Source organism: Spea bombifrons, chromosome 2, assembly GCF_027358695.1.
Source record: "Spea bombifrons isolate aSpeBom1 chromosome 2, aSpeBom1.2.pri, whole genome shotgun sequence".
In the NCBI taxonomy this organism is placed as follows: domain Eukaryota; kingdom Metazoa; phylum Chordata; class Amphibia; order Anura; family Pelobatidae; genus Spea; species Spea bombifrons.
Genome location: NC_071088.1, coordinates 6,513,919 through 6,538,515, shown reverse-complemented (window position 1 = coordinate 6,538,515; position 24,597 = coordinate 6,513,919). Strand labels below are relative to the sequence as shown.

At 39.0% G+C, this 24,597-nt stretch overlaps 1 protein-coding gene across 1 annotated transcript; it reads left to right on the top strand.

Annotated features, from left to right (window-relative positions):
- Positions 1-235: 235 nt before the first annotated feature.
- Positions 236-20,434, top strand: LOC128472528 (serine-rich adhesin for platelets-like). Its single transcript, XM_053454415.1, has 16 exons — positions 236-3,788; positions 3,879-4,130; positions 5,304-5,416; positions 6,148-6,367; positions 6,666-6,803; positions 9,767-9,879; positions 10,119-10,172; positions 10,467-10,671; positions 11,583-11,720; positions 12,155-12,295; positions 12,680-12,820; positions 13,205-13,345; positions 15,945-16,028; positions 16,899-17,011; positions 18,587-18,788; positions 19,692-20,434. Exons 1-16 carry the CDS (start codon positions 467-469, stop codon positions 19,916-19,918), a joined length of 5,604 nt encoding a protein of 1,867 aa, XP_053310390.1. The 5' UTR covers positions 236-466; the 3' UTR covers positions 19,919-20,434.
- The last annotated feature ends 4,163 nt before the right edge of the window (positions 20,435-24,597 follow it).

Below are 24,597 nucleotides of genomic sequence, written 5' to 3'. Positions count from 1 at the left end.
GACATCTTCGGCTGTTGAGACTTCCTTTGATAGAACATCCCCAATGACAGAACAAAATACAACAAGTGATTCACAATCAAGCATTTTACCGGGAACTACAGCATTTACAACCGAAATACCACTTAGTGAAACAGTGACCGTTCATACATCAAATGGACCCACTATAACTGAAGAAACCATTATAACAAGTGATATAGTAGATCATTCTTCCCCACTAGTGTCAATTACATCTACACCTTCAGTGACAGGAACAGAAAGCACGATAATAGATAATTTTCCTAGCAGTACATTTTCCTCTGATACATCTTCATTAGGAACAGACGCTGTGTCATCCACAGTAATACCAACATCAACTAACCCAACAGGAGAAACCAGTTCAACACAGAGGCTATCAACACCTTCAGCTACATCTCCAAACACCTTTTTCATTAGCACAGAAGACAATTTAAGTACTGGTGCTTCATCTATGACTAGTAATCTTCCAACTGAAACACAGACACTAAACTTTATGGAGTCTACATCGGAATCATCATCAATAAACCCAACAGATTTCACTGGAACCACTGAGATACCATTGAGTACCAGTGCGGTTGGATTGTCATCTTCAGCTGTTGAGACTCCCTTTGATAGAACATCCCCAATGACAGAACAAAATACAACAAGTGATTCGCGATCAAGCATTTTACCGGGAACTACAGTATTTACCACTCAAATTCCACATAGTGAAACAGTGACCGTTTATACATCAAGTGGACCCACTATAACTGAAGAAACCATTATTACAAGTGAAATAGTAGATCATTCTTCCCCACTAGTGTCCATTACATCTACACCTTCAGTGACAGGAACAGAAAGCACGATTATAGATAATTTTCCCAGCAGTACATTTTCCTCTGATACATCTTCATTAGGAACAGACGCTGTTGCATCCACAGTAATGCCAACATCAACTAACCCAACAGGAGAAACCAGTTCAACACAGAGGCTATCAACCCCTTCAGCTACATCTCCAAACACCTTTTTCATTAGCACAGAAGACAATTTAAGTACTGGTGCTTCATCTATGACGAGTAATTTTCCAACTGAAACACAGACCCTAGATTTTACGGACTCTACATCGGAATCATCATCAATGAACCCAACAGGAGAAACTAGTGCAACACAGAGGATATCAACCCCTTCAGCTACATCTCCAAACACCTTTTTCATTAGCACAGAAGACAATTTAAGTACTGGTGCTTCATCTATGACGAGTACTCTTCCAACTGAAACACAGACACTAGACATTACGGACTCTACATCGGAATCATCATCAATAAACCCAACAGATTTCACTGGAACCACTGAGATACCATTGAGTACCAGTGCGGTTTTATTAACATCTTCGGCTGTTGAGACTCCCTTTGATAGAACATCCCCAATGACAGAACAAAATACAACAAGTGATTCGCAATCAAGCATTTTACCGGGAACTACAGCATTTACAACCGAAATTCCACTTAGTGAAACAGTGACCGTTCATACATCAAATGGACCCACTATAACTGAAGAAACCATTATAACAAGTGAACTAGTAGATCATTCTTCCCCACTAGTGTCCATTACATCTACACCTTCAGTGACAGGAACAGAAAGCACGATTATAGATAATTTTCCCAGCAGTACATTTTCCTCTGATACATCTTCATTAGGAACAGATGCTGTTGAATCCACAGTAATGCCAACATTAACTAACCCAACAGGAGAAACCAGTTCAACACAGAGGATATCAACCCCTTCAGCTACATCTCCAAACACCTTTTTCATTAGCACAGAAGACAATATAAGTACTGGTGCTTCATCTATGACTAGTAATCTTCCAACTGAAACACAGACACTAAACTTTATGGAGTCTACATCAGAATCATCAACAATAAACCCAACAGATTTCACTGGAACCACTGAGATACCATTGAGTACCAGTGCGGTTGGATTAACATCTTCGGCTGTTGAGACTCCCTTTGATAGAACATCCCCAATGACAGAACAAAATACAACAAGTGATTCGCGATCAAGCATTTTACCGGGAACTACAGTATTTACCACTCAAATTCCACATAGTGAAACAGTGACCGTTTATACCTCAAATGGACCCACTATAACTGAAGAAACCATTATAACAAGTGAAATAGTAGATCATTCTTCCCCACTTGTGTCCATTACATCTACACCTTCAGTGACAGGAACAGAAAGCACGATTATAGATAATTTTCCCAGCAGTACATTTTCCTCTGATACATCTTCATTAGGAACAGACGCTGTTGCATCCACAGTAATGCCAAGCAAAGTAACAACCACAGCCACAACCGTGCTCATACCATCAGAAGCTATTAGTATAAATTCTACTACAAGTACTGCAGTGAATACGTCATTTACAGTCACTACGTCTGGTGTTAGTAGTACCACAACCAAAGAATCAAATGTATCCACCTCCATCACCATGCCATCAACAACCAGTCAAACAAATTCAACAACCGCTACGACAACAGCCACTACAAATACAACTACCACATCAACTTCTCAAAGTCCTGCAGTGAATACATCAATCATAGTCACTACACCTGGTGTTAGTAGTACCACAACCACAGAATCAAATGTATCCACCGCCATCACCATCCCATCAACAGCCGGTCAAACAAATTCAACAACCGCTACGACAACAGCCACAACTACCGCCTCAACTTCTCAAAGTCCTGCAGTGAATACGTCAATCACAGCAACTACCCCTGGTGTTAGTAGTACCACAACCACAGAATCAAATGTATCCACCGCCATCACTATGCCATCAACAGCCGGTCAAACAAATTCAACAACCGCTACGACAACAGCCACAACTACCGCCTCAACTTCTCAAAGTATTGCAGTGAATATGTCAATCACAGCAACTATCCCTGGCGTTAGTAATACCACAACCACAGAATCAAATGTATCCACCGCCATCACCATGCCATCGACAACCAGTCAAACAAATTCAACAACCACTACGACAACAGCCACTACAAATACAACTACCACATCAACTTCACAAAGTCCTGCAGTGAATACATCAATCATAGTCACTACACCTGGTGTTAGTAGTACCACAACCAAAGAATCAAATGTATCCACCGCCATCACCATCCCATCAACAGCCGGTCAAACAAATTCAACAACCGCTACGACAACAGCCACAACTACCGCCTCAACTTCTCAAAGTACTGCAGTGAATATGTCAATCACAGCAACTATTCCTGGTGTTAGTAGTACCACAACCACAGAATTAAATGTATCCACCGCCATCACCATGCCATCAACAGCCGGTCAAACAAATTCAACAACCGCTACGACAACAGCCACAACTACCGCCTCAACGTCTCAAAGTACAGCAGTGAATACGTCAATCACAGTAACTATCCCTGGTGTTAGTAGTACCACAACCAAAGAATCAAATGTATCCACCGCCATCACCATGCCATCAACAACCAGTCAAACAAATTCAACAACCACTACGACAACAGCCACTACAAATACAACTACCACATCAACTTCTCAAAGTCCTGCAGTGAATACATCAATCATAGTCACTACACCTGGTGTTAGTAGTACCACAACCAAAGAATCAAATGTATCCACCGCCATCACCATGCCATCAACAACCAGTCAAACAAATTCAACAACTTCTACCACAACCCCTACAACCACTACAACTACTACAACCACTACAACCACTACAACTACCACCTCAACTTCTTCAGCACCTTCAGCGTGTAGTAAGTTAAAAATCAGTTCAATAATTCCCTTTACTGATTATTTTGTATCTAAATTAAAATGTTAATCGATATATTTACGTATATTCACAGGTCAAGTAGAAGTCTTTTTGCGACTAAACAAACTTACCAGTGATGTGATCCAATCGGAAGTGATTGCTAAAGGAGGTCCAGACAAAGCAATGTATAAAGTAATATTGCTGAAGGACAATACTCCTGTAAAGGAAGAATCGTCTGCCGGCCCAGTGACATTTACAGGACTTTTACCTTCTTTTCCATATCAAGTCATAGTCCAACAAATTTCATGCCCTCAAAATGCGAATTATACCTTAGCTGTCAGGACAGGTAAGAATGATCTGCCGCTAAGATGCTAAAATTCAATATTCATCATTGATGGTTTAAATATACCAATAAATAATATCGATTTTCTTTTTTTTTTTTTAGATAAATCCACATACAAAAAAAATCTATTTAACCCAAAATTAATATTCCAACCTTCTAATTTTTGCAGTATAACATCTAAAAGTAATTTGTTTTATTCCTCAATAAAAAAATTTTTTTTTGCTCATTATAGTCATTTAGAATTAACTCCGCTTATCCAGAGCAAGGAAATAAATTTAAACTCCATTACCGACAGAACCAAATGACATTTTTTTTTAGAATAACGCTGTCTTCATGGTATTCAAACACTTTTCTTCACGTTATTTTTGTACTCACACTTTGAGCCCTTCCCTGATAAGAGTGTTTTCTTGACCAAAGTTGTTTTGCAAGAATCATCTTAGGTTTTGTTTGCAGAGTAATTTTCACCGATCGTTATTAATCACTGACCAAACATGACTTTGGGACTTAAGTAAAAGGAAAAGTTTAAAAAAAAAAAAGTAAAAAAAATTTCTATGTTTTGCAAAAATGTTTAAATATAGGAGAAAAGGAACAATGTATAGTTTTGCCCATAACCAATATTTTTGTCATTTAAAAAAAAAAAACTATTTAAGTAAATGCAGCTCCACGTGACAGGCAAATAACATAAGTATTATGGAGTTCCAAATAAAAATGTGGAATTCCTCAAAATCTGATTATGATATCGAAGGCAGGGAAAAAAATTAATTAATTAATTAATTTGTTTAAAAAGGATGTTAATATTGTTTTGGGTTTTTTTTTTTGTCCAACGCCCCTAAAGTGCTTTTTTGAAATAATTCTGCATTTTTTAAAATTAATGATAAGTATACCACAAAGCGATGCGCTGTAAATATATATATATATATGGAAATGAAAACTAGCAATATTAAAATTATATTAAAAGTAATATTAAAAAAAAATTACATTAAAATTATATACAATATACAAAATAGACACACGTTAAGACCAACTAGTACAGGTGGAGCAGAATTCACTGTATCGGCTCTTTTAGCTTCATTTTCTCTCCTTATTCCAAATCAGTAGTCAGTGTTTAATAATGACGATTTATTTCTTGGCAAATCTGATTAATTTAGTTAAATCTTTAATTTTGTCCCCCAACAGATGGAAACGTAGTTAGTGCGATAGTTCGGGTAACGAATGAGAACTTCAAGCCTGGATACAGCAATAAAAGTAGCAACGAATACAAGGATTTTGAAGCTAACTTTATAAAAGAGGTAAGCCCCATCGACAGCCACGTAAAGAAATAAGGATTTATCCCAAAAGCACAATCTAAAGCCAACCCTGATGGGAGAGCCATCGTTGGCCAACATTTCTCAGCACTTGGACACAATGTATCAGACGTCACAAATCACAACTCCATTAGGGACGTTCCAGCCATCGCATGCGCTTTACGGTATATGATAGTTGAGAGGTCCCATTACATTTACATGATGCCCCTGCAGTGGCATGGGGGTTCTACAGAATCCCCCCATATGCATTTGCCCCTTTACTCGCACCCCACCAGCTATCTTCTGTGCAGAGGATGAGTTTGGCCGAACACATGTCCCTGCACATGATATACTTACCGCCAGTCCGAGAATCGTTCAGCCACAGAGGAGGCTCTGGAGCTGCAGCTTCCACTTAAGGCAAGTACTTTTTTCCTAATGTTTTAAAGAATGCATGTTAAAGTTTTCATAAGGTACTATAATATGCATTCTTCTTTAGTGAGGCTGCCAGGGACTGTAGACTTAGGATTTAAAATATATCAACATCTTAACTCCAGGAGAGATGGACTAAACCAAGACTTTGGCTGTATGTCCCACCATGAACTTCAACAAAAAACTCAATTTTCTAGAAATAATAGGGCCATATCCATTCCTTTCTCAAATTACTGCCACATGTTCAATTTAGTGTAAGAAGCAAAAAAACCTAAACATACTATTTCTATTTTTCTTATACTTTGCAGGTTCAAAAAAATCTTCCTCCCGGTCTTCAAGAACTGATTAACTCCGGAAAAATGCGTATTGTTATCAACAGTCTAATAAATGGAAGTGTCGTCGTGGATTATGACATTATTACCAACACAGCCAATAATTTCACAGTGCAAAATGTAACTAACATATTTACAGAAGCATTAAATAGAAGTACAGCCCTCATCATAGACCCAACGTCATTTACATTCCAAGGTATGGAATTATTTGTTTGCATGAAACAATAATGTATTTTATTCAACAATTTAATTTATAAACCTATTTCCTGCTGTTTCTATACACATTATCGGGGCTTTTAGGGCTGTAGAACCCTGCGATACCCTCATACCCAGCAAACATTCTGCGCTCATAGAAAAGAGGGGCATCAGGGGAGGATCTGTGCCCACGATGAAAAGCTTATTTACACAACAGAGCCCCTTTAAGACCAAATGTCTCTATAACTACAAAGAGGAATTTTTAAAATGTTTTTTAATGTTATTCTTTGTCTCCGCAGCAAGAAACAGCTGCGACCCCGGCCTAAACGTTTGCTCGAAAAATGCGACGTGCACACCTAATGCTGGGTCATATACATGCCAATGTTTACCCGGGTATAACGATACCAGCCCAGCAGTTCCTGGAATCACGTGTGTAGGTGAGCAAGAGAAACACCTAGTCTCCCCGTTTCTCCTGCTAAGGAGACCTTCATTGGTCCCGTCCTAGATTCAGGAGCCGTATGTCTATCTCACGCATGGTTCATCCCTGGGAGAGTGAAGTCGGGCTACTGTGCATTTCATAGACGCCAGTAGCTTTCAGTATGGTTTACGCCTGCGCCAGAGCCTCGGGGCCCTCGATCCTTGATGGACTAGGATCTGGTTATGGTCACGCTACCACTTTATGTTCTATGTAATGTTTACATAGTCGTTAGCAGGGCCGGCCTTAGGGGTGTGAGACCTGTGCGACCGCACGGGGCGCCATGGTAGCAGGGGCGCCTGCCCGGGACTTAACTTAAAACGTCGTTTTTTTTTTTTTTTTAAACTTTATTTAACATCATTCATGTTAAACAAAGTTTAAAAAAAAAAAAAAAACAATAAAAAAACGATGCTTTAATCTAAGTCCCGGGCAGGGGCGCCCCTTACTCTCCGTGACTCCGTCGCGGCGCCGGCATCTCATGTTGAGCGCCGGACTATTCCGGCCCTCAACATGAAATGCCGGCACAGCGAGAGGACGGATGCCTCCCGCTCTCACCGAAGGACTCCGGCAACAAGGTAAGTGGGGGGGGGGTAGTTTGAAGGGGCAGAGGGGGGTGTAGTTTAAAGGGGCAGGAGGGGTGTAGTTTGAAGGGACATAGGGGAGGTGTAGTTTGAAGGGGCAGAGGGGGGGGTAGTTTGAAGGGGCAGAGGGGAGGGGTAGTTTGAGGGGGGTAGTTTGAAGGGGCAGAGAAGGGGGGTAGTGAGGGGCGCCAGAGGAGTAGTCCGCACAGGGCGCCACAACGCCTAAGGCCGGCTCTGGTCGTTAGTTTATTTTATGTTATTTATCCTTGGGTATGCTCAACAGGATTGAGTGTCATGTTAATCCGTCATTGGTTGCAGCACATCTAGCTGACTACAGGATTACATCTGATGTCTAAGTACAAAAAATCTTGTTAAGAATCAATAGAATAGAAATAGAAACATATATCGGCAAATATCATTGTGTTAAGAATCACTGCATTGTTTGTGGCTGTATTTTTCTGCCGCATTGTTTTTATTCAATCCCGTTGTTGCTTTTCACAAATATATATTTACGTATCGTGGGACTATGTAAATATCTCTCCTTATATTGTGCCTGGCTTGGAATTCCCACAGAAAACCTTGTTTCAACAACCGCTACGACAACAGCCTCAACTACCGCCTCAACTTCTCGAAGTACAGCAGTGAATACGTCAATCACAGCAACTATCCCTGGTGTTATTAATAGCACAACCAAAGAATCAAATGTATCCACCGCCATCACCATCCCATCAACAACCAGTCAAACAAATTCAACAACTTCTACTACAACCCCTACAACCACTACAACTACCACCTCAACTTCTTCAGCACCTTCAGCGTGTAGTAAGTTAAAAATCAGTTCAATAATTCCCTTTATTGATTATGTTGTATCTAAATTAAAATATTAATCAATATATTTACGTATATTCACAGGTCAAGTAGAAGTCTCTTTGCGACTAAACAAACTTACCAGTGATGTGATCCAATCGGAAGTGATTGCTAAAGGAGGTCCAGACAAAGCAATGTATAAAGTAATATTGCTGAAGGACAATACTTCTGTAAAGGAAGAAATGTCTGCCGGCCCAGTGACATTTACAGAACTTTTACCTTCTTTTCCATATCAAGTTGTAGTCCAACAAATTTCATGCCCTCAAAATGCGAATTATACCTTAGCTGTCAGGACAGGTAAGAATTATCTGCCGCTAAGATGCTAAAATTCAATATTCATCACTGATGGTTTAAATACACCAATAAATAATATATATTTCACATACAAAAAACTCTATTTAACCCAAGATTAATATTCCAACCCTTATTTTAATATATGAATATTTTTATTCATAAAAAGAGTCATAAAACAACATTGTTTCTCTTGAATTAAATTCCTGTCGGGACAATGCATAGGTACAGTTTTCCCGCTCTATTTTTTATCCCTCAATAAAAATGGGAAAATAATTTTTGCTCATTATAGTCATTTAGAATTAACTCTGTTTATCCAAAGCAAGGAAATAAATTTAAAAACTCCATTACCGACAGAACCAAATGACATTTTTTTAGAATAACGCTGTCTTCATGGTATTCAAACGCTTTTCTTCACATTATTTTTGTACTCACACTTTGAGCCCTTCCCTGCTTAGGTAATTTTCACCGATCATTATTCATCAAACATGGCTTTGGGACTTAAGAAAAAGTTAAAATAAATAAATAAATACAATTTAAAAAAATACTAACGGTATTTTTTGAAAAAATGTTTAAATATAGGAGAAAAGGAAGAATATATAGTTTTGCCCATAACCAATATTTTTGTAAAGTAAATGCACCTCCACATGACTGAAAGGCAAACAATATAAGTATTATGGAGTTCCAAATAAATATGTGGAATTCCTCAAAATCTGATTATGATATCGAAGGCAGCAAAAATAAATAATCTAATAAATAAATGAATCCATTTTTTAAAAGGATGTTAATATTGGTTGTTATTTTTTTGTCCGATGCCCCTAAAGTATTTTTTGAAATAATTCTGCATTGTTTTAAATTAATGATAAATATACCACAAAGCGATGTGCTGTAAATATTCAGGAAACAAAGATGATATATATATATATATGGAAGTGAAAACACAGCAACATTAAAATTAAAGTAATATTTTAAAAAAAATGTTATATTAAAATTATATATAGAATATACAAAATAGACACACGTTAAGACCAACAGGTGGAGATGAACGCCTTGTGAGCTCACAATCTATGTTAAAATTCATATTCACTATATCGGCTCTTTTAGCTACTGTCAGTGTTTAATAATGACGATTTATTTCTTGGCAAATCTGATATTTAGTTAAATCTTTAATTTTGTCCCCCAACAGTGGGAAGAGTATTTAATGCGTCAGTTCGGATAACGAATCAGAACTTCAAGGAAGAATACCGCAATAAAAGTAGCAACGAATACAAGGATTTTGAAGCTAACTTTACAAGCGAGGTAAGCCCCACAAATCACAACACCATTAGAGGGACGTTCCAGCCATCGCATGCGCTTTACGGTATATGATAGTTGAGAGGTCCCATTACATTTACATGATGCCCCTGCAGTGGCATGGGGGTTCTACAGAATCCCCCCATATGCATTTGCCCCTTTACTCGCACCCCACCAGCTATCTTCTGTGCAGAGGATGAGTTTGGGCGAACACATGTCCCTGCACATGATATACTCACCGCCAGTCCGAGAATCGTTCAGCCACAGAGGAGGCTCTGGAGCTGCAGCTTCCACTTAAGGCAAGTACTTTTTTCCTAATGTTTTATAGAATGCATGTTAAAGTTTTCATAAGGTACTATAATATGCATTCTTCTTTAGTGAGGCTGCCAGGGACTGTAGACTTAGGAGTCCAGGAGAGATGGACTAAACCAAGACTTTGGATGTATGTCCCACCATGAACTTCAACCAAAGACTCAATTTTCTAGAAATAATGCTATATCCATTTCTTTCCCAAATTACTGCCACATGTTCAATTTAGTGTAAGAAGCAAAAAAACCTAAACATTCTATTTCTATTTTTCTTATACTTTGCAGATACTAAAAAATCTTCCTCCCGGTCTTCAAGAACTGAATAAAATGCGTGTTGTTATCAACAGTCTTATAAATGGAAGTGTCATCGTGGATCATGACATTATTACCAACACAGCCAATAATTTCACAGAGCAAAATGTAACTAACATATTTACAGACGCATTAAATAGAAGTACAGCCCTCACCATAGACAAATATATAGTCCAAGGTATGGAATTATTTGTTTGCATGGGGTTACTTGTAACTGTAACACGTGTTCCATATATTATTATTTTTATTATTATTGTATAATTAATACTAATTATTATGTAATAATGCTATTTTTTATGCATTACTCATCATTTATTATTATTATTATATTGTTAAATATTATTTGTGACTTTTTTACGCATATATTTTTTTCCATATATTATTATTATATAATTTATAATTATTATGTAATAATTTTATGCGTAACTCGTCATTTATTATTATTAAATGGTGAAATGTTACTCATTACTTTTTACTGATAAATTATTTTTATATATATATATTTTTTTATTTGTACCCATATATTTCTTTATGTCTGATTATTATTATTATGAAGAGGGCCAGATTTGGTTAGGGGGTGTGGCTATGGGTGGGGCTTTATCAATACTTTGTGACCTTGTGATAGCACTTTTTGTTGTTTAGAAAAAGACAACAATATATTTTATTCAACAATTTAATTTATAAACCGATTTCCTGCTGTTTCTATACACATTATCAGGGCTGTAGAACCCTGCGATACCCTCATACCCAGCAAACATTCTGAGCTCTTAGAAAAGAGAGGCATCAGGGTGCAGATGGTTTTGGGGTGCAAAGAGGGACTGTCTCATATACAGCAATATAAAACAAAGTCCTGTATAGTTATATGCCATGGAATTTCAAATTTTCTCTTTTTTTTCTAAATACTCAGATGTAAATGTGGAATTTTTTTAATAATAGTAAGAAAATCTCACATAATGAGAACATATCAAATATTTTTTGTTAGATTTTTTACATTTCTGCCACACAAAATAAATGTTCCATGATCTGTGCTCACGATGTAAAGCTTATTTACACAACAGTTGTTTTTAATGTTATTCTTTGTCTCTGCAGAGAGAAACAGCTGCGACCCCGGCCTAAATAGCTGCTCGAAATATGCGACGTGCACACCTAATGCTGGGTTACATCCATGCCAATGTTTACCCGGGTATAACGATACCAGCCCAGCAGTTCCTGGAATCACGTGTGTAGGTGAGCAAGAGAAACACTGGAACATAGAACGTGCTGGCAGATCAGACCCCCCCCCCCGTCTAGTCTCCCCGTTTCTCCTGCTGTAAAGACCTTAATTGGTCCCGTCTTAGATTCAGGAGCTGTATGTCTATCCCACGCATGTTTAATACCCTCACTGTATTACCTACTACCACTTCTACTGGGAGCCTGTTCCACTTATCTACCACCCTCTCAGTAAAGTGAAACTTCCTTCTATTCCATCTCAGCCCGTACTTTGTTAAATCCCTTTAAGTATTTCAATGTCTCTCCCATCTCCTGTCTCTTCTCTCCCTGTCTGTTTCTCTTGTGTTGGTTTAGAATGTTTGGATTTGCGGGAATGCGCTCGTTCCTCCTGCTTTTAGAGCTCTAACGGATGCTCTCCTAACGGAAGTTGTATGAATTGGCTTTCTTTACAGATATAAACGAGTGTGAGTCGCCGAGCGGTAACACCTGCTCACCCCTGGCTGCCTGTATCAACACCGAGGGGAGCTACAAATGTCAGTGCCACCCAGGAATGCAGGACAACAACGTCACCAACCCCGGGAGACAATGCTCGGGTAAATCCTGCCTCAATCGGCTTTCTGGGGGCGCGAACAATGGGGGGGGGTATTTACTAAAGCAAATCTTATTTCACAGCCATTGTCACGTTAAAAAAAACTTATCCTTTCATCGCATTCGCTTGGACCATGACTGCATAGCAGGTGCATTTTAAAGAGCTTTAGATGCACGCCTTAAACTCAGCAACAATATATTCTTCTTTATCTTTAACCCCTTCACGACAAATCCCGCACATGTACGGGGCTCACAATGCAATGGCCTTAAGGGTTAAATAAAAAATTGGGGTATTTTTTTCACGGCTGTTTTAGCCCAAGACGCTGCCGACTCAACACATTAACGGAAGTTCTCCTAACGGAAGTTGTATGAATTGGCTTTCTTTACAGATATAAACGAGTGTGAGTCGCCGAGCGGTAACACCTGCTCACCCCTGGCTGCCTGTATCAACACCGAGGGGAGCTACAAATGTCAGTGCCACCCAGGAATGCAGGACAACAACGTCACCAACCCCGGGAGACAATGCTCGGGTAAATCCTGCCTCAATCGGCTTTCTGGGGGCGCAAACAATAGGGGGGCTATTTACTAAAGCAAATCTTATTTCACAGCCATTGTCACGTTAAAAAAAAACGTATCCTTTCATCGCATTCGCTCGGACCGTGACTGCATAGCAGGTGCATTTTAAAGAGCTTTAGATATGCGCTTTAAACTCAGCAACAATATATTCTTCTGTATCTTTAACCCCTTCACGACAAATCCTGCACATGTACGGGGCTCACAATGCAATGGCCTTAAGGGTTAAATAAAAAATTGGGGTATTTTTTTCACGGCTGTTTTAGCCCAAGACGCTGCCGACTCGACACATTAGCGGAAGTTCTCCTAACGGAAGTTGTATGAATTGGCTTTCTTTACAGATATAAACGAGTGTGAGTCGCCAAGCGGTAACACCTGCTCATCCCTGGCTGCCTGTATCAACACCGAGGGGAGCTACAAATGTCAGTGCCACCCAGGAATGCAGGACAACAACGTCACCAACCCCGGGAGACAATGCTCGGGTAAATCCTGTCTCAATCGGCTTTCTGGGGGCGCGAACAATGGGGGGGTATTTACTAAAGCAAATCTAAAGCAAATAGACCGTGACTGCATAGCAGGTGCATTTTTAAAGAGCTTTAGATGCGCGCTTTAAACTCAGCAACAATATATTCTTCTTTATCTTTAACCCCTTCACGACAAATCCCGCACATGTACGGGGCTCACAATGCAATGGCCTTAAGGGTTAAATAAAAGATTTGGGTATTTTTTTCACGGCTGTTAACGGAAGTTCTCCGTGAGCCGTCTCATTTCAGAGAATGCACACAGCGGGAATTCTAATACCGCGGCATGACCTTTAAGCAGAGTCAGTAAATAGCTGGTAATTATAGGGTATTCAGGAGCGTTTAATCTCGCAACGAAACGCTGTAATTTGCAGGCTTTAAGTAAATTGACTTTTTTTTTAGTGTGGATTATGTGATTTACAATTAAAAGCAGAAAGAACACGAAGTTCCTTAACCTAGAACGTTACAGCGCAATGTATCTGCATTTTATACCGAGCCCTTATCTGCAGAACCTCTATAAACAATCTGCGCAGAGCATTAATTTATCAACCTATCATACAAGAAGCCTTTGTGATATTATTCTTGCAGTAACTGTTAAATCATTATGAGTAAATTAGGTCTTCCAACCTCTTACCATTATCATGGCGGGTTGACGGTGCTGTCCAATGGCAACCACATACCACATAAATTGGTGGTTCCATTGGTATAAGCAATTGTAGCAAAGGATCTCCTCACCTGGCCCACGATCCTCAACATCCACCATTGGTTAGGAGGCATGCCTACTGGTTAAATGAGCTGGGTCTATCGCACTCATCGGAGACATTTCTTGGTTGGGTCAAGACTAGGCTAGTGCCCCAGTCACCTCCCTTCACCGCTACTATCCTCTCTGTTTAGTGCCGGGATATGCTGGCTAGGCACAGTGCTCCATAGCGTATATTGACCGGTTACCACGGAGATCTCTGATCCACATTGTCCGTGGAACCTGATCACCCGATAGATTGACCTGCCACAGGTTCTGAGTCCAGAGGAGCTGCTGCCTCCCTGGCACTGCTGCCCTAGTCCTAGTCAGCCTTGGTCAGACTACGTCCAGGCCACATGTAACATCTTTGGAACAATGTATCCACCCAACGGAACCATGCCATTGTCTTTCAGGAACCATACCCGATCAAACTGTGTATGTAGAAACACTTATTTGTACCGGAAAAGTCCCGATTCTTTTTAGCATGCCCTTCGGTCATGGAAAAGGTCTAGGCTGATACCGTCTTCTCTGTTGACTACAGGATTACATCTGATGTCTAACTGGAAAAAAATCGAATAGAAATAGAAACATATATCGGCAAATATCATTGTGTTAAGAATCACTTCATTGTTTGTGGCTGTATTTTTCTGCCGCATTGTTTTTATTCCATCCCGTTGTTGCTTTTCACATATATATATATTTACATATCGTGGGACTATGTAAATATCCCTCCTTATATTGTGCCCGGCTCGGAATTCCCACAGAAAGCCTTATTTGTTGAGTTTGTTCAACAAAAGCATTTGTAACCCTTTGTAATGCAACAAAGGGGTTTCATTTTGTGTGGTTACGATTCATACAGTTGCCAGAATGTTGTAATAATAATAATTCTCTTGCCATAGGCGGGTCACCTAATTCCTGGCGTGCTTCCAGTGTCCGAAGTTTTTGCGCATCTCTTATAATGTGCCCCTTTTCCAGATTTTACTGGGAATACTATAGCAACCCCAACATGAAACTTGCATGTAATCACCAAATTTGCACATCGTAACTTTTTTTTTACCAAATACGACGTTATTTCTTTAAAGGGACAGTCCAGCCATTAAATGCACTTTAATGCTGTGTGGTTCATTTACATTTTCGTGGTGTCCCCTTTTGCATATGGATGGAAGGGTTCTGCGGAATCCCCCCATGTGCATTTGCCCCCTTTTCCCCACCCTCTAGCCAAATGCCCTGAAGGAGACGCGTTCAGCCTATTTAACTCATCTCAAGTCAGCTGCAGCGCTGTGGCTGGAGTCTGTTCAGACCCCAGTGTGCAAATGGGAGCACTCTCCTGCCACTGATTGGCAGCCAATCAGTGGCAAGGACAGCCAGGCAAAGGGGGAGGAGGGCAGCTGCTGCAGCAGGGCTGCATCTTTTGTTTCTGGTAACTGCAATGCACATTATTCTATAGTGTCCGGGACATTCAGTTGTCCAATGTTAAGAATGTTAATATTTAATATGTTATATTAAAGTAGAAGTAGACTTATTCACTAAAAAACGTTGGGTAACTTTTTAGTGCGGACCGTTATATAGTGGCCATTTAACCCAACCCTTTTTTTTAACCTGTTCCTCAGTATTTCAGCCTCTATGTCTGTCCGACAGCTTTACTGCTTTTTATTACATGAGTATATGGGCGGCCATGTAGGGCTGGGCTGTATACGGCAGACATATAATCCACCAATACCTCACCGTCACGTTTTTACTGGAAAGGTCCTTGGTGCGTAGCAAATCTCAACACGAGTGTGTCAAATGTCACTCAACAATCCTGCGATATCTATCTTACAGATCCGGCTGTGGGATGCTTCAACAGCAGCAACTTCTGCTCCCAACCCAGCTCGTGTACGACCTCCAAAGACTTCATATGTTCAAGTAAGTGTACAAAGCATCGCTTTTTGCAAGCATATTTATATTTTCAACAATGGATGTATAATATATATATATCTATATATACATATGTTTACTGTATATATATATATATATATACGGTATATATATATATGGTATATATATATATATATAATATCCATAAAAACAAAATAAAATAAATTACAAAAAACTCCATAGAAAAAAAGAATGAAACACAAAAGCAAGGTATTAAAAGGAGAGAGCCTTAAAAGCAGGCATGGCCACCCTGTGTTTGTTCTGCCCATTTTCGAGCTACGCTCTACCCTGAACATTTGGCAGCCAAAAAAGAAAAGTTACATTCACATGAAATCAGGAGTTATCAGTCAAGTTAGTTTTTAGTGAACCTGCGACTTGTTCCACTTAAGCCAACCCAGCTGAATTTGCCTTGGAAACAATATGGCCGCCAATTTCTTTTACACGGTTGGCGGCTATTTTTGATACAACACATAAATATTAGTGGTTCCACTAGTTGTATATTAAAACATCAATGTTTGTACAACTAGTAATTAAAATGCGAAAATAAAATTACACATTTTCAGTTGTAATAATGTATTTTTATTTTTTGCCTGTGAGCGGTAAAGCAAAATACGCTTTTATCACTGACCGTGTCCGACAGGGAACTATTTCCTCCAGAAACAACACTGGTAGTCCTAAACTTTAATAGTCGTTTGGCAAATGTGATTTCATCGTGAACATGTTTTCTTTAACTGTACATTATAAATATATATAAATATATCTATATATATATATATATAAATCACACATCTCAATTTGAAGCAAATCAGATGATTTATTGCCGACAAAATGTTCAACTAATCCCCATTTGTGTTTCAGGTAAACAATCCTTTTTTGTTAAGATCACATTCAAGTCCTGGAATTTTACTGCAGACCTGTATAACTCTTCGAGCCAAAATTATATAAATTTGTCAAAGAAATTCACACAAGACGTAAGTAAATTATTAAGCGTATAGAATGCTGTGTATATAAAAGCGGAAGGGGTCATGGTTTAGGGGGGCATGCTACCAATTATTCATGCTTATGCTTGTGATGCATGGGGGGGCCATTCACATCATTAACAATTTATATATTCCTAATTAACCAAAAGTACAGCCTAGGTAAATAGAAATGTAATAATGCCTTGTGTCCTTCTTAGTGAAAACTGATTATAGCTAGTTTGCTATTTGTTTTTTTATTGTTTTAAAATAAATAGGGTATTTCGGTGTTACCTGATTTCGGGTGTGTATATATATATCATTTTTATTTTATTTTTTAAATCCATATATATATGGATTTAAAAAATAAAAATGATTTTAAAAAAATCTCTTAATTGCCTATACAAGTTTTAGTAGACAGGAAAGAGGGTCAGCATGATTTTATTTTTAAGGAAAATATTTATCAGGTTCCACTACTGCTTATTCATGGTAAAAAATTAAATTAAAAAATAATATTATATATATATATATATATATATATATATATCTATATATCTATATATATAGATATATACATATATATATATATATATATATATAATATTGGTAAGTGCTGCCCTCTTGTGGCATTCCCAGGTATGGTCACCAGGCTATAGGCAAGATACCTAACAAAGGTATGAAGGTTAGTAAAGGTGCATTAATTGAACTTTCACAGATTAAACAAACATAACTTAGCAGATCTGTTATTTCGTTCTCTTATTGTTTGATCGCCAAAAAGGAAAACAGTGACTTTAAACAAACCTTTTAGTTTCAATAGCAACAACTTGAGATTTAAGAATTGCCTGATAAATTATAAATGAGTCATGAAAATAGTTTTCATCAAAAATAATCCCTGACCTGAGTCTGAGCTTTCAACAATTCTAGAAATCATGCTTCTAACGCTGCATTAAATTATAAAAGTATTAAAGGGGCTGTTCCACCGACTTACCCGGAATGTAGTATTTTTTTATAACTAAATTTAGTATTAGACTCATCAATCTTACTACTACTGAATGCCCAAACCTTTCCCAAATATAGCTGTTTAATCATGTCAAATATTGTCTCATGCATATTTATTGTCGGGAACACTTACCGTAATTGTCATAAGACACAAAATCAGGCAATGATTGGCTGTTGCTGCAGAGGCTGAAAAAAAAGATTATTTAAAGTTTCTGAGTTGATTTTAGGTGATTAACCTTATAGAGGAAAGAATACTATGACAGATCCGCTAAGGTCAAATGTTTTGTTCAGCTGAGGTAGATGGAATAGCAGCTTTAAGTCATCATATAGAGACCTTTTTCAGCAAACATTCTCTATGATGCTTTCGTTGGCCCTATGAGGGTCGGCCGAGGGATTGTCCCTTTAGGATTACCTGCTAGTTTTCCATGACACTATATATGCACTAAATATATATTTTTCTTTAATCATCATTTTCTCAATGGTCCATAGCCATGCGTTTGTACATACTATTACCCGTTCTACTTGTTGCTGTTGTTGGACCAAAGACATACGTCAATATATTCTGAACTTCTGTTTTTTTTTATTCCTTAGCTTGTCGCAAACATGAAAACCAGGGTGGATTCTAATTCCAGCTTAGACATAGTCGTCGTGGGTTTCCGTCCGGGCAGCGTGGTGGCCAATATCGTTGTAGTACTAAATTCATCAGTGCCCATTGATGACGCCACAATGCGGAGCAAATTAAGTGAAGCCTTGAAAGCCGCAGTATCCAATGATACAGAAATTAGTCTACAAGGTGAGTGTGAGAGGTGGTGGTCCAATGTAACTAATAACAACTGTGGGGAAAAGTGGAGGGAGAGGGACGAAGACAGATGGGAGAGAGAGAACAGGATAAACAGGGAGAAAGAGGAGAGAAAAGGGAAGAAAGGAGAGAAGAGGGTGAGAAGTTGGGGATGGGACAGAAGGTATGAAGTATTGGAATTAAATATTATGAGTCTTAGGTCGGTACCAAGATAACAGCTTGAGTGTGAGAATAGTGTGGAGGGAAGGGTAAATGTCTATTATAATATAATATAGTATATAAAATATATACTTTTATATCATTCTCTGTCGTTGTTGTGCAGGATAAATATAAAACAATAGTAGATATTGGACTGAATCATTGATTAGCCTCTTGTGATTGGACCTATAAAATAAGAAACATAATAGTTTCTTTAACACGAATTGGGGGGGTATAGAAAACCCACAAAAATGCCACAGAAACTATGTACTCAACTAAATGAGAGTAATAATTGATTTATTTTCATTTAAATTATAATGATTTTGGAATGTTTGCATTTTTTTTCCTGCCTTGCCAGCTGGTGTCTGTCAAGTGTCATCCCTTGTTTTAATTCTTTACCAGATAAGATAGAGAAGGGGTGAGGAGAAGAGAGATCGGGGGGGGGGATAGAGAGATTAGGGGTGGAGAGAGAATGGAGAGGACTGACAGAGAAGCGAGCAAGAATTGGGGAAAAAGAGAGAGTGGGACGCGGAAAAAAAGAGGAGGAGAAAGTAGAGGGCTGGAGAGAGAAGGCAAATAATTTTAAAGGTGGGCATGTACACTGGTTATGGTTTAGTTACAAAAGTTTGAGAGTCCCTTTACTGCATTTAATAGGTTGAAATATATTCATCTGTTTATTAATGAATCTTTCTTTTGCAGCAAACTCCATAATACCTTCTACTCCGCCGTCTACAGCGCAACCTTCGACACTCACAGAGGACGGCGGGTGGAAAACTGCCACCATTATCATCGCTGTGCTCCTTGGAGTCGCCCTGCTTGCGCTCGTCCTGCTGACTGTGGTGTGCATCTACATGAGGAAAAGAACTAGCAAATATCTCCCCAGTTTCAACGAGAACGTGGCTGCCTTTTCCTATAAATATTTATAATAGTTTTTAAGGTTTTTCCTTGAAAATGAACTTTGTCGGATAGTTTAAAATACTTTAAAAACAAGGGGACATATTTCTTTTTTTTGAAATGGTACATGTGAGATGTTTTTACAAATTTATATTTTTAGTACTGTATTATTGTAATTTAGGGACGTTTGGCAGGTCCACCGGAAGCACTTTTTAATATTATTAACACTGGCCCCTGCGATGCAATTCTTACGTGACCTCAAGGCTCCAACATGGCGCCCTTTGAAAGGGCCAAGCTACAAGAAGACCCCTTTGAGGGGTTCCCCAAACACAACTTGCTGGGGTGGTGGCGTCCAAGGACTAAGACACAATTGTGGGCACATGTGTGGACAAGACATGATGTCCGTGTGAGGAGGAAATCATAGCCTGAAAAAGGCTTTCACTGTATGTTTTGGAAGGATATGTGAGGTTCTATAGATTTGTTATATTCTGTCCTTCCATCTACAAAGAACAAAATTAACCAGAACAAATAAAAAAAAAATTAAATAAAAAAAATGTAATAAATAATGCGCCGGATCCCCTTAAAAAGAACCTGCTACAAAGGTAAAGCTGTTTATAACGCTTTTGGCATTGGGGGCACTCGTCTAAACCACCTCCTCCTATTTACCCTTTTTCTACACGGTAATAATACTAAAGTTCCACAGATGTAACAAGCTGAAAAATCCTCAGCCAATCAGAAAAGGAAGATGGGATCCGGCACAGGAAGTGTCCAAGCAAATCTTTATTCATAAGTAACATAAAAACCGCCATGTTTTTTGTTGTTGTCATTATTGGGTTCTAACAATTAACGTCAAGTTCTATATGTAACAGGACTCCAAATCCCCAAACTATATATCAATATAATGTATACCTCAGGAATTCTTATTTTTTTTTTTTCGCACTAAAACACGATTTTATTTTACTTTTATTTTGGGGACATTGATAATCTTACCGTGCTCAGAACATAATAATTTTCGAATCATTAGAGATCGATAATTTAGATTCATTTTTCTGAAAAAGATCCTTACTTCCATATTCCGATAGAAAGCTGATAAAGCAAAATTCCTTCTTTTTTGTTTGTTACCATTGTGTATGAAGTGCGGTGTCACCGACAAACATTACGAACAAACAAAGATATTACGCAGCGTCTCCGAGGGAGGGAGATGTTTGTCTGTTTAATTGAATGTATTTATACGAATACTCTGTAATTTGCACATATTTTTATATATACATAACAGAAATTCTGCTATTGTACTTGTAATTTATATTAAATACGGTGATTTTTTTTCTGGAGACATGGATTTAAAAAAAAAAAATATATAGAATGTTATTTAAACTAATAAAAGCCATATTTTATTTAAGAAATGTATGGTCGTTACTTACGGAAGGATGGAAATATACTTCCCAACTCTCCAGTTTTCCACAGGGCAGTCCTGATTTTTAGGCATTATCCCGCTTTGACACCCCAATGTCCTGCTTTTAGGGGCAGTGGGGATCATGGGGCAATTGGGGAGGTCAGAGGAGCCTGACCGGCCCACTCAGCTGTAGAAATGATTAAGGTCTCTCCTTTAACGCACAGATCTACATCACAACCCCCGCGTCACCACCTTGCAATCTATTAAAGTAAGGCGCAGAAAGATGGTGTCATGTCACAGCTCTCCACTTTAGTCAGTTAGAGGTGGGTGGAAATGTAATGCTCCACATCGACTCAGGCCCTGCTTCCCGCTGTAACCGCCAGTAAGTTTGGGAGGTACACAAATCTCTTTTCAGAGTCTATAAAGCCCTCCGATTTTTTTAATTTAAACAGAATTTGAGGGAAAATAAGAACCATTTGGTTCATCTAGTCTGTATATTAAAATTCCCTGACTGTGGTAGCCTTTACCACTTCTGCCGATAGGCTGTTCTACTGATCTCCCACTCACTAATTGTCATGTCACGGTGGTTGGGTATGCAACCCCGTGGCAGGGACCAGATACGGGGATAGAAAGTCTGATATGTTTAAACAGAAGGAGTAGGCAAGCCGTAGCCAGGAACAGTTCAGAGGTCAAGGTGGGCAGCAGAGCCGGGGTCTGGTAACTGGGAAACCTGATAGAAGGACAAGGGACCAGGTGCAAGAATGCTGGGATATCGTCTGCACAAAGGCTCAGAATAAACCTAGCCTGGAAGGCATGGTGCGGTGGGTCTTTATACTTCCTGGTATCCCAGTCATGCCAGTCGTTGCCACGGAAACAGATTCCTACTGTACAAAATGATTCCTGGACATGGTGTGTCTTCTTCAGGCACTTAATAGGGTACTTGCGTCCGCCATGGTGGAGCGCAGGCTTTCGCCAATGGAATGCATGCGTCTGCCATCTTGGGAGACGGAGCGCATGTGTCTGTTGCTCTGGAGCACTTGGGGCTGTCGCAGTCCGGCGTGGAGGCCATCCGGCCGTGCAGTATGGAAGTGCCAGGTAGGATGCGACCTTGGGTGTTGAGGGCCCGAGGTCCGTGACAGTAAATTAAAATTTCCTTACATTCCCCCTAAGCCTCTGGTTTAGATTATGATCTCTTGTTCCAACATTTCTCCTCCTTTGAAATAAACTTCCCGCCTGTTAAATTGCTTTTATTTAATCAGCGTAACCATTATTTTGTCAGTTGACAACCTTATTTGCATACCCATTGTACGGCGCTGCGCAATATGATGGCGCTATATAAAACGATAAATAATAACAATGGCTCTTTTAACACATACCTCACAACATTTCAAAAAGTGAAGAAGGTTTACCTCAGGAAGCTCACGCCAAACAAATCTTATTGATTTTTTTGATTGGGTGAAGCAATTGGTGCGGGGGACATGGCGTATCAAGATTTCAGTAAGGCCTTTGGATCCCAGTGTTGTTGAACAGATTAGTCAGCGGCTGAGTGACAGAAAACAGTCAATGGCGTATATTCAAGGTGTTGTTACCAGTGGGATACCTCAGGGATCTGTACTTGGACCCATTCTCTTTAATATTTTATTAATGATATTGCAGAAGTTTTTGCTGTTCCTGGAGGGAGAAGCCAAATGGCAAATGATTTAGGCAAACTGGAGAAATGGTCAGAGCTGTGCCTTGTCCTGGAATGAGGAGTCTGAGGGAAGGAGGTCTCAGCCAATCAGGACAGACTTCTCAACTCTCCTTATTGCCTGAGAGTTCAGAAGCCTCTCCTGATAGGCTGAGTCCCTCCTTCACACCAACTCAGAGCAAGCTGCTAGTGATGGGAAGTTCGGATCATTAAAGTGAATCGGATCATTTCGATTCGTTCACTGAAATGATCCGATTCATGATCCGGATCTTCGGATCACTCAGTGTGCCTGCACGGAGTTACTGTTTTCCAGTAATCTTACAGTGATCCGGATCACTGTAAGATCCGGATCATTGTAAGATCCGGATCATTGTAAGATCCAGATCTTTGAACGACTCTCTGCCTTCATTGGCATTCTAATCATTCAGAGAATATCACCATACTCTTCGTGTTCGTTTTCATGTTCGCCCGAAAGACGAATGCACAAGTCTAGTAAACATGCACCATATTCTCAGAAACAATAGAGGGGCATGTGTTTGAGATATCTGCAGTGTAACTGAATTGGTCCAAAGGAGGAATTTTTTTTAACCCCATGTAGGATGTTGAAAAATGCCGGTTGCTGTCTACTGGGCTGATATTTGGGGCACTATAGCTTTAAATTTCCACAGTAAAAATGTACCATATTCTCAGAAATAATAGAGGGGTGTATGTTTGAGATATGTGCAGTGTAACTGTATTGGTCCAATGGGGGAATTTTTTTTAACCCCATGTAGAATGTTGAAATATGACATTTATCAAGTCCTGCGCTGATATTTGGGGTGCTATATCTTTAAATTTCCACAGTAAAAATGCACCATATTGTAAGATATTATATAGGGGTGTATGTGTGAGATCTGTGCAGCGTAAATATATTGGTCCAATGGTGGAATTTTGTAATATATGCAGAAATGCTAGAAAATGTAATTTGCTGGATATGAGCGGATATTTAGCTTTAATTTGTTTAATAAACTTATGTAATTTTGCAGGGAGATATATTTGTGTGAGAACCCAGAATTGTAACATTATATGATTATTATCACGTTTGCAGGTCTAATGCACCTTTTGCTAAAAGAAAAAGCGTCTGATGGCATGACCACTGATTTGAAAGTGTCTGATAGCTTGACTCCAGTGTTTATGTGTATGTGATGGTGTGCATATGTGAATCAGTGGGTTGTATAGCGAGAGATATTGGCAGTAGAAAGAGGGAAGAGCTCATGCCATTATACAGAGGACCGCTGAGACCTCAAATGGAGTATTGTGTACAGTACTGGAGACCGCATCTCCAGAAGGATATAGAAATGTTGGAGAAAGTTCAGAGAAGGGCTACTAAAATGGTTCATGGATTACAGGATAAAACTTACCAGGACAGGTTAAAGGATCTTAAGCCTGGAAGAAAGACGTGACAGGGGGGATATGATAGAAACATTTAAATACTTAAAGGGAATCAACAAGATAAATGATGAGAGTTTATCTAAAAGGAGAAATACTACCACAACAAGAGGACATAGTCATAAGCTAGAGGGGCAAAGGCTTAATGGTAACATCAGGAAATATCACTTTACGGAAAGGGTAGTGGATGCATGGAATAGCCC

What these genes read in the sequence shown, in the direction of transcription:
- LOC128472528 (XM_053454415.1), top strand. Translation starts at nt 467, where the DNA reads ATGACTAGTAATCTTCCAACTGAAACACAGACACTAAACTTTATGGAG. An exon ending in AAGCTAACTTTATAAAAGAG is followed by an intron (nt 5,417 to 6,147) that starts GTAAGCCCCATC and finishes TATACTTTGCAG; the next exon opens with GTTCAAAAAAATCTTCCTCC. An exon ending in CAAAGACTTCATATGTTCAA is followed by an intron (nt 16,029 to 16,898) that starts GTAAGTGTACAA and finishes TTTGTGTTTCAG; the next exon opens with GTAAACAATCCTTTTTTGTT.